Source organism: Penicillium cosmopolitanum (assembly GCF_028827165.1).
Source record: "Penicillium cosmopolitanum strain IBT 29677 chromosome Unknown utg000006l:49.0-5199605.0:1.0-5204138.0, whole genome shotgun sequence".
NCBI lineage: Eukaryota > Fungi > Ascomycota > Eurotiomycetes > Eurotiales > Aspergillaceae > Penicillium > Penicillium cosmopolitanum.
The window spans coordinates 2000244-2013009 of record NW_026622676.1 but is presented as its reverse complement, the minus strand read 5'-3'; the positions used below and the strand labels follow the sequence as shown (position 1 = coordinate 2013009).

The 12766-nt window shown below is 50.9% G+C and overlaps 4 protein-coding genes across 4 annotated transcripts; 2 read left to right on the top strand and 2 right to left on the bottom strand.

The window, feature by feature from the left end:
- Positions 1-1136: 1136 nt before the first annotated feature.
- Positions 1137-1449, bottom strand: N7509_005297 (uncharacterized protein; the record flags this gene model as incomplete). The annotated part of the gene is made up of 2 exons (XM_056629934.1): positions 1137-1185; positions 1253-1449. 2 exons carry the CDS (start codon positions 1447-1449, stop codon positions 1137-1139), a joined length of 246 nt encoding a protein of 81 aa, XP_056489236.1.
- Positions 1450-3074: 1625 nt separating this feature from the next.
- N7509_005296 (anaphase promoting complex subunit 1) lies at positions 3075-8489 on the bottom strand (the record flags this gene model as incomplete). The annotated part of the gene is made up of 1 exon (XM_056629933.1): positions 3075-8489. The coding sequence occupies one exon, from the start codon at positions 8487-8489 to the stop codon at positions 3075-3077; it is 5415 nt and encodes a 1804-aa protein (XP_056489235.1).
- Positions 8490-9424: 935 nt separating this feature from the next.
- N7509_005295 (uncharacterized protein) lies at positions 9425-9781 on the top strand (the record flags this gene model as incomplete). The annotated part of the gene is made up of 1 exon (XM_056629932.1): positions 9425-9781. One exon carries the CDS (start codon positions 9425-9427, stop codon positions 9779-9781), a length of 357 nt encoding a protein of 118 aa, XP_056489234.1.
- Positions 9782-9815: 34 nt separating this feature from the next.
- N7509_005294 (uncharacterized protein) lies at positions 9816-11850 on the top strand (the record flags this gene model as incomplete). Its single annotated transcript, XM_056629931.1, has 2 exons — positions 9816-9874; positions 9948-11850. 2 exons carry the CDS (start codon positions 9816-9818, stop codon positions 11848-11850), a joined length of 1962 nt encoding a protein of 653 aa, XP_056489233.1.
- Positions 11851-12766: the final 916 nt, after the last annotated feature.

The following is a 12766-nucleotide window of genomic DNA, read 5'->3' as shown; positions in this document are numbered from 1 at the left end:
GAAATATTCTTGATTTTTCTGGTTTGGTCGAATTTGCATCGAAGCGTGGCTTTTATACATAGATTCATGACATATTTCAACTCTGGGTTTACAACTTGAAGTTAACACCAAAAATATATCATTCCAGATATCAGCAATATCGTTACTAGAGGTAATATTAAAACCGACTCTGTTCAATTTGAACTTGAATTCAAAAACCATCTACTACTTATTTTAGAGAAATGTGTCGCTATTTACTTCCAGCACTGTCATGGTTTCCTGAACCCTAGAACCTTGGAAATACTAGTACTTCAAGTTCAAGCTAGAGATACTTAGAAATATACCTCCCAATCTGAATAACTAGGAGCCTGACGTCTTGGGCCCGGCCACAGTAGATGTACACGTATGCCTAGGTCACGGTCACGGTGCATGTACGTCTCATTCCATTTTAGGATCCATACATGATGACTGCATATACAACTGAAGTGCTTATACGTATTTGATGCTCTGCGCCAATAGGAAGTGATTGAAATTGTCTACTCCCATATTTAGTTCTCAATATGATGGTATAAGCGACGAAATGATGGGAGCTGAGCCGTAATTTTGGGGGTACTACTGCAGCTAGTCTGGAAAATTCCCGTCGCGCTAACTTTGAAGCCCGTTCCACTTTATCTCTATCTATCCAAGCCCTGCCTAGGGGTCGCCTAGGTGGAGGGTGGACCCACTTCAAGTTCAAGCTCCTCGCACGAACCAGGCGTTAACTACTAGTATACTAAATCGAAAATATAAAAATGAAAAGTTAATGTCCGCCGGGCGCGATGGGTTCTATTTTGTCCTATGACAGCTGATTCAACCGCCCTTGGAGGAGTAGTGAGGATTACAGTTATTCAATGTACTAGTTAGCCAGGGTGACCAAAAAAGCATTAAACGAACACCACAGAAAGAACTCGAGTAAGAAGAATTATTATAAAATATTTTATGATATTTTTTCTATTATATTATATATTCCGTATTCCCATGAATTAAGTCGTTAAAAAATTATAGCCCAAATGCCCAGCATCCCAGCATCTTCGTTCGCCATCTCAGGCTAGTTTGTGTGTTTGAGTGGACTAGACTAGTCCAGCCCAGTCTCCAAGTATAGTCAAGGCCAGGCCTTTTTACTTGGAAGCAGGCTTCTCCGAGTTGCGACGGTTGAGCTTCTTGGTCCTGAGGTATGAATTAGCGAATGTTCAAATCAAAAATAAAGTGAACTGGAAGTAAAGCTTGAACGTACTGGCGAGAGAACCAAGAGAAGCGGCGGGAGGAGGAAGATCCAGCAGGGACAGACTCCTGGGACTTGTTCATGTCCTGGAAGATGCTCTCGATTTGCTCAGCGTCGAGCTTAGCGCCGGTGACGTTGCTGGTGCTGGAGGCGGCGGAGCGAGGGCTGGTGCCGTAGGGGCCATTGCCGATGTAGGGACAAGCAACCATTTTGATTTGTGGAGGGTGGTTGGGTGGTTTGGTTGGGTTGGTTGGTATATACCGAGAGTTGGTATTTGAGTGAAGTGAAGTGAAGTGAGGAGGAGTGAAGTGAATTGGATTGAATTGATGATACTCGAATTAGCAGGACATTGAACACGTTTATATCCTATTCTCAATTCCTTGCCTAGTATAGAAGTGGTTAGCTTTTTTGCGCTTTTTTTCAGACGGTCATGGGACGGCCATACCGAAAACAAACCAAACCCGTGTGCCGGGAACCCGAACCCACTCGCAGACCCGACCCAGCCCAGCCCAGGCCGTTCCCGTACCGCGTAGCTCTCTGCTAGCTTGCCCTCCCCTGCCCGGCAAACCTGCGCAAATCCTGCATTTTGCCACCCAGTCCATGCCGATCTCCCGATTCACAATCACCCGATCAATGAAAAATTTCCTTGATATCTTGAGCTTGACTCCATCCACGAAACCGGCTAGCCTATCAGAGGTTTCTATGAGTTATTTTTTTCTCCTTCAGCTTCCCTGACAGGTCGAGACCCATCGACCAGAATCTCCGCGGATAGGAGAGTCCCTTTTTCGTTTATCATTTCGATCACGCGGTGCTGTGGCAAGACTGACTGGGGTGCTTGGACCCTACCCTGGCCCGTACGATAGGGGCTCTGGCTGATTGTGGCTGCCATGGAACTCGCCTTACTTTCCTCTTTCTAAAATAAGCACCTAATACCCTATCTATATTCCGAATGCATGACCATTCTATATTTGAAGATGATACGATACTCATATTAATCTAGAACACCCCTGGAAGATTCTTATTCATCCCTACACGTACCCTTACACAAAAATAGCATGATCGCGATCGCGCCCGGCTGGGGCTCGGGCCCTCCATGTCTTCACCACGTGTATTCATCGCCAAACCTGGCAGGCAAGCTCTTACGATTTCCTCTGACTCACCCCAGGACAGATTCCTCATTCTACGGTGTACAGACCCTCCTTTAGCTTAGGGTAAACGCGTAAAACGAATTTTGAATTAGGCTTGTGGATACACAGTGGGTCTGTCGAGCTTGCAAGAAAAATTTGATATGCACATGCCCATGTCCAGGTGCCACATCTCGTCCATACTTCCAAGGTTCGTGCCCCATGGTCATAGCTTTTATTTGTTCCGAAGAGACTTTCGGGCCGCGTTCCAGACATTGGAAAAAGGGTAACTTGCCTTTTGTGGTTGTGGTTTGTTATCTGGAGTTCTCTTATCTGAGAGTGCCGACCGAACACGGGCTACCTTACCTTGCTCCGAAAATGGGTCTACCCAGCTACTCGCAGGGTTCTCTATATAAACTGACTGGAATTAAGTGGGTCGATCGGGACTTGGTTACTGGAAATAAACTTGAACTTGAACCCAGCGGCCCAGGTGTAGCTACTCGTACCACTAGTATAAGATTCAAAATGCATGCATTGTCATACCATGGATATCATATCGTACTAGTACAGGAATACCCACTCGCTCAAGTATACACGATAGAACGAACACCGACCACATGCAGGAGACCGTCAAGGAAAATAGGCACACACACATAAAAAAGAAAAAGAAAACTGCTAAACAATACTCCACACCCCATCACACCGACCCACTAACTCTGTTCCTGATCATCTGCCTGCACACCCCAAATCCGCCACTTGGCCTCCTCAACAAAGTCCCTCCGCAACCACAATCCAGAAGACTGGGACTGGGACGGGGACGCGCCCTGCGCAGTCAAGCTGTTCGACTCGTCACCCGAATTGACGCGCTCAAGCCAATCGAACATGAGACGCAGTTGCCAAATTCTATCGCGAACTTGGTCCGGGTCCGCGCCCCGACCACGAGCAGATTGAATGACATTCCGCACCGTATGCGAAAGCGCGAGTCTTGCGTCAACGGCCGAAGTGCGAAGCCAAGGGGGCGCAGTGACGGTTTGTGTGGAGATACGCGGGGAGGGGGCTGGGAAGGAAGATGGGAGGACGAGGGAGCGTTCGCGAATATCTAGGCCTTGGAGAGAGGGGAGTTGGAAGATCCAGTCCCATGGTGATTGGGATGGGGTTGCTGCGAGGGAGAGGGAGCCGGAAAGTAAGGACTCGCGGCCGAGTTGGGCGGATGGTGGGAGGCCCTTGGCTGAGGTTGAGACTGTGGCTGCGGCTGTGGGGAGGATGTCTTGGGCTTCGCTGAGGCCTGTGAGGGTTGAGGCGAATATGGAGGTTGGGGCGCCGGATGGGCTGTAGGTTGCTTTGCGGCGGAGGTAGACGGATGGATCGCCGTGGCGGAATTTATTGCGGAGGGCGTCGTCTTGGCTGAAGTCTAGGATGAGAGGCCAGTGGTCTGGACCGCGGACTTCGATTCGTGTGATACCGCTTGGGTCTGGGAGGAGGCATGGGGCGGTGATGGTGTGGGTGTCGCCGACGTGGTAGGAGATTGTGATGGGGATGGAGATTGGACGGCGGGTATCGAGGTCGCGCGGGACGAGGCAGCGCGGTTCTGCGGCTAGGACCCAGAGGTGACGGAAAGCTTGTAAGTGGCATTTGTTGTCGAGGACGGTCGTTGGGAAGATGGGGTAGAAAGCGCAGAGAAGGGATGTCACTGCAAGGTTGGATGTGCCGAGTGTATGGCTACCTCCACCAAGGAAGAGCATGCCGATTGCCATATGGGCTGCCATGTGACTGCCATAAGGCGTATCAGGATCGATTCGACCGTGAAGTGAGCGCAGGCGTCGGAATAGTGCCAAATCACCGGTGCCAGCCATGACCGCGGCCGCGGATAGAGCCACGACGTCTTGACAGTTCCTAACTGAGTTTCGGGCGAGCTTGGCATCGTAGTTTGTTACCTGGAGTCGCGAGATGCGGATGAACTGATCTAGGTAGAACAGCAGTAGATCCCTTGCCTGTGTATTACCAGATCCAGCGTAGCGAAGGCCGAGAGCAAAGCAAAGACCAGCGAGAATGTTGAAGAACGGCATGTCTTCACTCTGAAGCTGATTGATGCCAGTAAGACGGGATCGTCGACGGTAGATCTTTGGCAGACTCTCCTTGATCCATGTCATACTAGGCGAGATGCTATCCCACATGATGAGATGTCTCGCCAATGTACGCAGAAGGAAGAGATCAGGTCGGACATAATCAAAGCGTACGGTGGTGTCGGGAATGTCGACCTTCTTGGCCAGCACTGCATCGTTGGTTTTCATGAAGATGATGGTAAGAGCAATTGTGGCGCCCGCAGTACCCCGATCAAGAACATGAGCCAGATCAACATTTTTGGTGCCAACGGCAATGGCCAGCAAGCGTTCGACGATGTGCATATCTCGCATTCCTCGAAGGTCTTTGCCCTTGCCCAAATTAATGAGTCCCAGAGCGAAACCGGCAGCTAAGCGGTAACCTTCGTCTCGCAAATCTTCTTGCGAAGCAGATTGTTCTTCTTGTTCAATGTTTTCGATCTCCGACAGCATAACTTCACTCATGCGTCGATGCTGTGAGCCACAATAAAGCAGGCCAATACCCATAATACCGGCTGTTTGAGTCAGAGAGGAGAGATTGAGTTCTGCTGCTCCAAGAGGTAACATCCTGGTAACGTGGACAGAGAGTAGACGCGTGATGAGCGTATCCATTGTGCCTAGATATGATGCGGAAAGACCAAGCAATAAGCCAATGGATGTCATCGTGTGCTTGGGTGTCAGATACTTGAAGGCCACCCATTTGGCTAGTGACTTCAAATGCCCATTCAGACCCAAAGCTAACAGGAACCCAGCGTGGCGGTTCGTAAGGTCCTGCGGCTTATTGAACAAGATCCAGGAGGTATCGATTCCCTTAGATGCCTTGGAAATCGCAAGACCTGTGGACACTCCATTATGGAAGAAAGCCCAGCAAACCTTTTCCTCCGTAAATGCAGACCTCTCAGCAGAAACAGTCACATTCGATGGCTTCATGACACATTGCAAAGAGAAAGATGGGATCGGCAGCTTCTCCGTTAACAGTGGTAAACGTCCGCTGAAGGAGATCATGGCGCGGCCAGCAGGAGTGGAAAGTGTCCGGAACGACACAAGCTGGACGATCTCTTTTTGCGCCTCGAGCAAATCGGAGTCTGTCCAATCAGCCTCGGGCACGCAATCTGCAACGGGTGCCTTGGATTGATTGAGAAGACGAGCAGCCTCTAGGAAGCGTTTGTCTTCCCTGAAAACCAAACGAGTAACAGAGAAACGATCAGCCTCGGCAGAAGCTTCAAAAGCATTGATGGTATCAAGCTCTAAGGCCGAAGTGCTGATGTTATGGAAATCACGGAGTGCATCATGAGACACCATAGGCTGTTGTGGCGATGCAAACGAAGGAGCTTGAACAGGATTCATTGACATATAGAGGTCCTCTCGATCGATAAGCTCCAGCAAAATGGAACTCCAAGATGTCGAAGCCTCGATCTGGCATTGCATCACTGCTTCGTATAACGGCGCCCCGACACCCTCAGGGAAAGTATCAATGATGCTCTTAGTTAAACCCCAGCGATGAAGAAGCTTGGTCTTTTCTAGGTGGGTCGACACATTGTGAATGTCAGAGAGAAAGCCATTCAGTGCCAATGTTCTTGGTGTGATGTGGAAGCATTCTTGCCACATCCGCCCTTTCCTAGGGGCTCTGTCCGAGGCACTGACGATATCCAGAAGAGTAAGGAATGGAGTGGAAACTTGGCGTGCAGCGTCCATGAGGAAAGCAAAAATTGACGGAGGAGTAAAGGGCTCTGCGGGAACATTGAGCAGTGAGATTCGAGTATCTTCAAAGTTCCAACGCTCCATGCTAGCCATCTCAGTGCCATAGTAGGCGTCTTCGTTCCAACCCCAGGATTCCCAACCGAGCCAGCCACCAAGCTGAGCGAGGATTGGGGCGAGCAGTCCCAGAGGATGTTGGGATTCCTCAGTATCACAAGTGGAAAGCTTCTGCTCCTCTCGGAACAGGTGGAGGCCCACGAGGATAGTACCCAAGGCAGTGCATCTAGTGCTTTCGGGGAAGGAACCAGAGATAGGCAAGTAGCCCTCTGAACCAAACGCCCTAGAGCCCTGGGGAGTTTGGAGAAATTCACGACATAGCGATGTGCATCTAGTCACATAAGAATTGTGGCGATATGTGGAACGACTTGCGGCGGGTTGATCCATTTTAGGTGTTCGTTGTACGTCGCGGATAGCAAGATCCTCAATTGCATCTTGTTCCACAATCCAACCCCAGGCACTGCCTGACATCCAGGGCGCGGTGGAGCCACATGCGCCAGACTCTAAATCGAGCATAGTCTCCCAGCTTTCCAAGTCCACGTAGCCGCCACTGCTTGATCTGAGAAGACCCTTCTTTCGGCGAGTTCGTTTCGCTGGAGTTTGGAGCGGGGGCTGTTTGATGAAGGGGACAGCCAAAGAGAATAGAACAACCACCAACGCGGTGAACTCAAGATCGTTCTCGATTTCCTCTTTTCCTCGCAGCCATTTCATGACTTCCCACCAGGCTACCAACATGCCGTCACCTGCTTTCTCGGATTCACGAAGCACAAACTTGCAAACCCTTAGGACCCTTTTCACGAGATCATTGCGAGGCTCCATGAGGATTTGCAGCCTGTGCCGTTGATTCTCAGTATCAACCAGATCAATCTTTCCCTTTGAACAGCCATGATCAAATGACTCAAAAACAAGATTCGGGTCTGCCATGACACGGTTGACACCACTATCCCTTGGGCGAGTGACGAGTTCGTTGGCAGAAATCCCATGCGGCTCGTGAAGCTGTAAAGGAACCGGAACTTCGATTTTTGTTGGGCTACCCCAGAGCGTTTGTAGAGACAACTCACGCTTTCCATTCTCAGTAACAGACAGTGTTAGAATACGTGAAATTCCACCGTCTGTGACTCGGCACGTATCCCAAATATTTGGAGCATGCTGGATGCCTGTTGCATGAACTAACAATGGGCGCTTGTCTCGGGTGCTGGCTTTCTTTCCCATTCGATTTTTTGATGCAGCGACTCTTTCCGCTCTCAGGTTCACAATTGCCATGTTCCGAGAGTCGTGATCCAGGATACAAACGGCCACTGAGACTGCATTTCCGTTACGCGTGCTGCTATAATCAGATGAAGCCAAGGTGCAGACCTTTAAATGCTGGGCCTGTGAAGCAGAAGCAGAAGCTCTGAAGTTGCCCGAAAACTTTGAAGAGAAGCTCTCGACTTTTGCGAGTAAAAGTTCTTCTGGAAGGCCCGATGCTGATTCGCGAAGAGCAATATTCTCGAATCCTTCGGACAAAACATCATTGTTGAGCTCTTCTAGTAGCCTGTCGACGGGTGCATCCGCAACACTGCCGGCAGCGCTATAAACAGATCCAGACGTGGGAGGCAATGAGCCACGAGGATTGAAACCAAAACTGCCCCGAGTGCTACCAGCGCCTATCGATTGCCGCAAGCTACCATGGGGTAAGGCATTGGACTGACTGCCCGTCGCAAGGTCGGAGAATGTGATGCGATCTTGACTGGTAGCAAGATCTGTCCGGGCAAGCAGTGAGCTGACTCGCCTTGATGTCTTCAAAGGCACACCGACATCGCCAAAATCCTGAGCGACTCTAGAGGCCAGGTCATCTTCGGGGTCACTCTTCCCCTCCCTAGACTGGGAACCGTTTTTGTTATCGGTCCAGGGTCCAAAGCTTTCTCGGATCGAGGGTCGTGCAGCTGGGGTTGTTGCACCGGTTGCCATTCCAAAGTGCGAACTGCGCCTCTTGGATTGAGTACCCTCTGTGTGTCGGCGAGTCTTCTCTTTGATCGAACCACCAGGTTCATCATCCCTGTAGCGCGCAGTCCACACCGTGTAAAGTCCTGTGGTTGTATTTATGGTGACAACCAGAATTAGAGGGGCGCCGATAGATACCTGGCCTGATCCAGAAAGCTCATCTTGGGGTGAAATGTAGATTATCTCATCGGCAGGATCAAGTACATCCAGCCCAGAAGGTCTTCGCTTGGCACTGCTGATGCTACTCTGTTTCCATCGTGTGTTTTGTGATGTCACAACTAACCCCATTTCCGAATGAGGATCGATGAGTGAGAAGACCCGAGGAATGTCAGTGGTTGAGGTTGACTTCGGAATCCATGATGAACCATGGAGAGCAGAACGCTTTGATGATTGACGTCTCCCCTGCTGTGTGATAGCGGTGTATCTTGCGATTGCGAAGCACGAGGATCGAACAACGAAGAAGCTAGGAAAGAGTTGGGAGGCGCAGTTGGCTGTTGGCGACCCCCATCATCGTCCGGAATTTTCCTCTGGAAAAGAAGGCCTTGAGGTGTAGCAAATACAGACTGAACCTCGAAAGGGAGAGGAATTGTATGGCTGTTTCCAGCAACGAAAAAGATGTGGGCTTGTGACTTGAGAACGACCACCAGAGCTCGTGATAGTTTCTCATGGACGCGCTGGGGAGCCACCACTGCCGTTTGTTCCTCCCCATGGAGATTTAATGTTGGACCTGGATTTGTTCGCGTGGTTTCAGCGGCTTGCCTTTCAGATTGTTTGGCTCCCCGAGCATTCGGCCTGGCGCTAATCGTGGGAGGCTTTGTACTGCCTGGACCTTCGTGAACAGAGCGTTTAACATGGCCCTCCGCAAACTGGGTGAATAGAGCATGGCGAATCTCCTCTTTCTCAGGATCCAATCGGAAAATTCTCTTCACCATCCCTGCGCGAGTCCATACCACACAATGCGATGTCCACACCAACTCGTCGTCCACGGGTCCAGTCAATCCATTTGCGTCCACACATGTTGTCCATTGATACTGATCCTCAGAAGGATCGGGAGGAAGGAGTCCCTCGGTAACCAAAAAAGGAGACGGCCGAGGGTTTGTGAAGGCCGAGTGAGCGAACGGACGCCATGGTGGGTTGTGGTTGTTTAGTAGTCGCAGTAATGATCGTAAAGCGCCGTCACAAATAATCTACCGACGGCTCGACCTGCTGGAGTAAATATTTCCATGGCCAAGACCCTTTCAGAGCTTCAGTCGAGTGTTCTCCGCCCGGATAGCATGTCGAGTGTTGATGTCGTTCAATGTTTGGTTGCGGGATCTGGTCGGAGTGGGAGACGCAGACGCGCAGAACGCGGGCGGCATTGGATCGGCATTGGCATTGGCAACTCCAACTTCTTTGCAAAGCTGCCGACCACAACAACTTCCTCCCCTCTCAACCACCACCACAACCCCCACCACTACGACACAAACACACACTTCTCCCTCGATTTCAACCTGGACCTTGTCCACGCGATTCACGGACTTGGTATCTTGAGATTGAGCCTGCTCATCATCCCTGCGGTGCCATTCGGCGCCTGTGCTTGAAGCTCAGCACCCTGTCAGCGTTGCTACCGGCGCAATGCCCTCTTTTCCTACTACTCCTCTAGCTCGATCTCGAGAAGATGGCTTGCAGCTCAGGTAAATGATTTATCTACCTAGTGGCTGGCGATCAAGTTCTGTGACTAATGCGATCTGTTCTGCAAATTCTTAGCTATCGACTTCCCCATCGTGTCCACGCAGCTAAAGCCTATCCCATTCGAGCTCGGAACGGCTCTTCGATCATCATTTATGGATATGAAACTGGGTTGAAAGTCATTTGGAGAGGCGGCAGACAATTCTCCGAATTGAAACGGCCTGAGCCCTCGGTGCAAGAAAAAAGCTCTGGAAACAATGGAGGAGATTCGGTCATGATCATTGACTCTGATGAGGAAGATGCGCCAGAAGTGTCCACATCTCAAGAAAAGCCCAGCTATGATTTCAGCACCGAAGAATCCGAAGTCAACCCTTCCTTCCCTTTTGAGGCCATCCTACGCCAGATCGATATCCCCTTGGGCAGCCGAGTGCTTGACATTGCAGTCCCTGGTGTTCAACCCGAAGAAGCGCGCTCGCCACTTGATCCATTCCCACCCATTGTGAAGAATATGATTGTTGTTGCAGCTGTTTGCTCCGATCTTTCAACGCGGGTCGTCGCGTTCCCGCTCACCCCGCCTCACCCCGAACAGACCGATATGGCGAGCTGGAGCGTCCAGAGTTTCACTGTTAATGGAGGTGTGACTCACCAAGATATTCCACGCGGTGTATCCCTTGCATTTACCTGCCGGGAACTCGAGGAGGAACATGATCGTCGCAAATCACGCAGCCGGGCGACACCGTCAGGGGAGTGGGATCTTCTGGTTGCCACACACTCCGCCGAGGGATCTGGCGCCCTCCTACTAAATCGGATTCCTATTCGAGAAGACTCATCTAACAAAGATATCCAACATCGACTAATTGAGGAAGATATTGTCACTCAACGACGGGCCTTGCCATCACCAGCTCAAAAGATTGCTTTCAATCCTTCTTCATACCCTTCGGCTCGTCACTCAAATATCTTGGTGGCTTTTCACAGTGGCTGCGTCAAGATCTATTCTTGCTTCTCTGCCCCGAAGCCCTCAAAGTCATCGCGCCGCTCGTCTAGCGCGAACGAGGACTACGAAAGTATCGACACAGAGGGTCGATGGCTCATCAGTCTCTACCCCGGATTTGAGCACGGCTCTGCAGGTATTCCCCGTCGCAAGACCATTATTGATGCGAATTGGGTTCTGGGTGGACGAGCTGTTATGGTACTGCTCGCGGACGGCGAATGGGGCGTTTGGGATATCGAAGGTGCTGGGCCTGGTACCATGAAGGGCCCTTTGCACCGACAGTCGAGCGTACAAGGCGTAACTGGTGGTTCGCTGACCACCTACGCAGTTAGTGGTCGTATCGTGGCACCGCTGTCCAACACACAATCGGATGCGGAGCAACAACGACCCAGGTTCGCGCCAATGACGCCGTCCACCAAGCGAGTGCGCGAGGATACGCTTCTTAAGGGCTCTATGACCGCCGCGAGCCCTTCACTCCGCGGTGAAATCTCCGTTTGCCAAATTACCTCATCGCAAGAAGGTCTCCCAGACGAATCAATTCTCCTTCGTCACGGTAACCACAGTGCCGCCATCCCAAGTTTGATTTCTCTCTGGCGCAATGCCGTGCGGGCCAGCGGCACCTTTGACGCATCCAACCGATGCCGAGTGACACCATTCCAAGACGTCAACTTGATGGGCGAGAATTTCCAGGCAATCGGCCACCTCCCAGCCCCGGCACGTCTTTCCCGGGCGGCGGAGCGACAGACCTTCGACGTTCTCGTTGCTGCTGAGCATCAGATTATGATCCTTGCACCTCGACTGGTCGAGTCGGACGAGAACACCACAGCGCAGGCCGCGAAGCAGGAAGTCGTCGCGGAATCCGATCAGATGATGCTGCAACGAGGCGAGCTCGATGTGGAGGGAATGGGCCGACTCTTGAACGGAATGGCGAGCGGGGCTGGGTCTCTGCGCATGGGCAGCCCGGTCAAGCGAACCCGGATCTTTACCTGATCGGGATATAGATGATACCAATGCTCATTAATGACGTCTGTTCTATTCTATTATTCCCACTTAACCTACTTACTTGCTCCTCTGGGGCGCTATTCTGTCATATTAGGAACCGAAACACCCATTCGCGCTGTAAGGTGGAGCGCAAGGCGAGATTCATGCCTTGAAATTCCTTTCTCGGAAGTGAATAAGCTCTGTATCGGATGCGATATATCAAATACCATTTTCCACGTGCTTCGTGCACCAGCCCTGGACTACTTGTTAGTCCATCGTGACATCTGTCGCGGCGCCCGTGTTCGATTCGGGGCCCTGTTCTATCTTGCGAACCTATTGCGGAGGCTGCTCAGTCCCCGGGCAGCATTCACAGCAGCCGTCGTGATAGGTATCAAGGTAGACAGCCTGGACTGGGCGCGGTGCGTGAACTGGCTCTGATGGGACATTCATGTAAATCTGTCTTAGGTAGTTTAGGTATCTTGAGATCAAAAATGTGTAGTATATTGCTTTGATCTTGCTTTTATGAGTTTAGTCTGGTTTTCGAGAACATATCTCAAAGAGCCAATTGCGAATACTAGTACTTTTAGCCAATTAAATTGCTTACTATTTGTGGATACGAGTGTCTATACTGTAGTAGTAGTTTGTGGTAGGCCTGGCGATAGTGTATGTAGTCGCCCTTCTGCACGAGGCTCGGGTTCAGGTTCGGGGTCATGACCAATCATGATCATAGTCTAGTCACAAAGGAGGGTCCAGCAGAACTTGAAGAGTGCCAGAGACAGGCCTGGCAGCAATGAAGATATCCAGAGTGGTTAACTTGTGCCATTTTTTGTGGATTAAGACGCTTTTCTAAGAAAAGATCATCGAAGGATCATCTCCGATGCCGAGGCTGGCTAGTTAAGCTTCGCGCGCCTGGGGCGCCTTACCC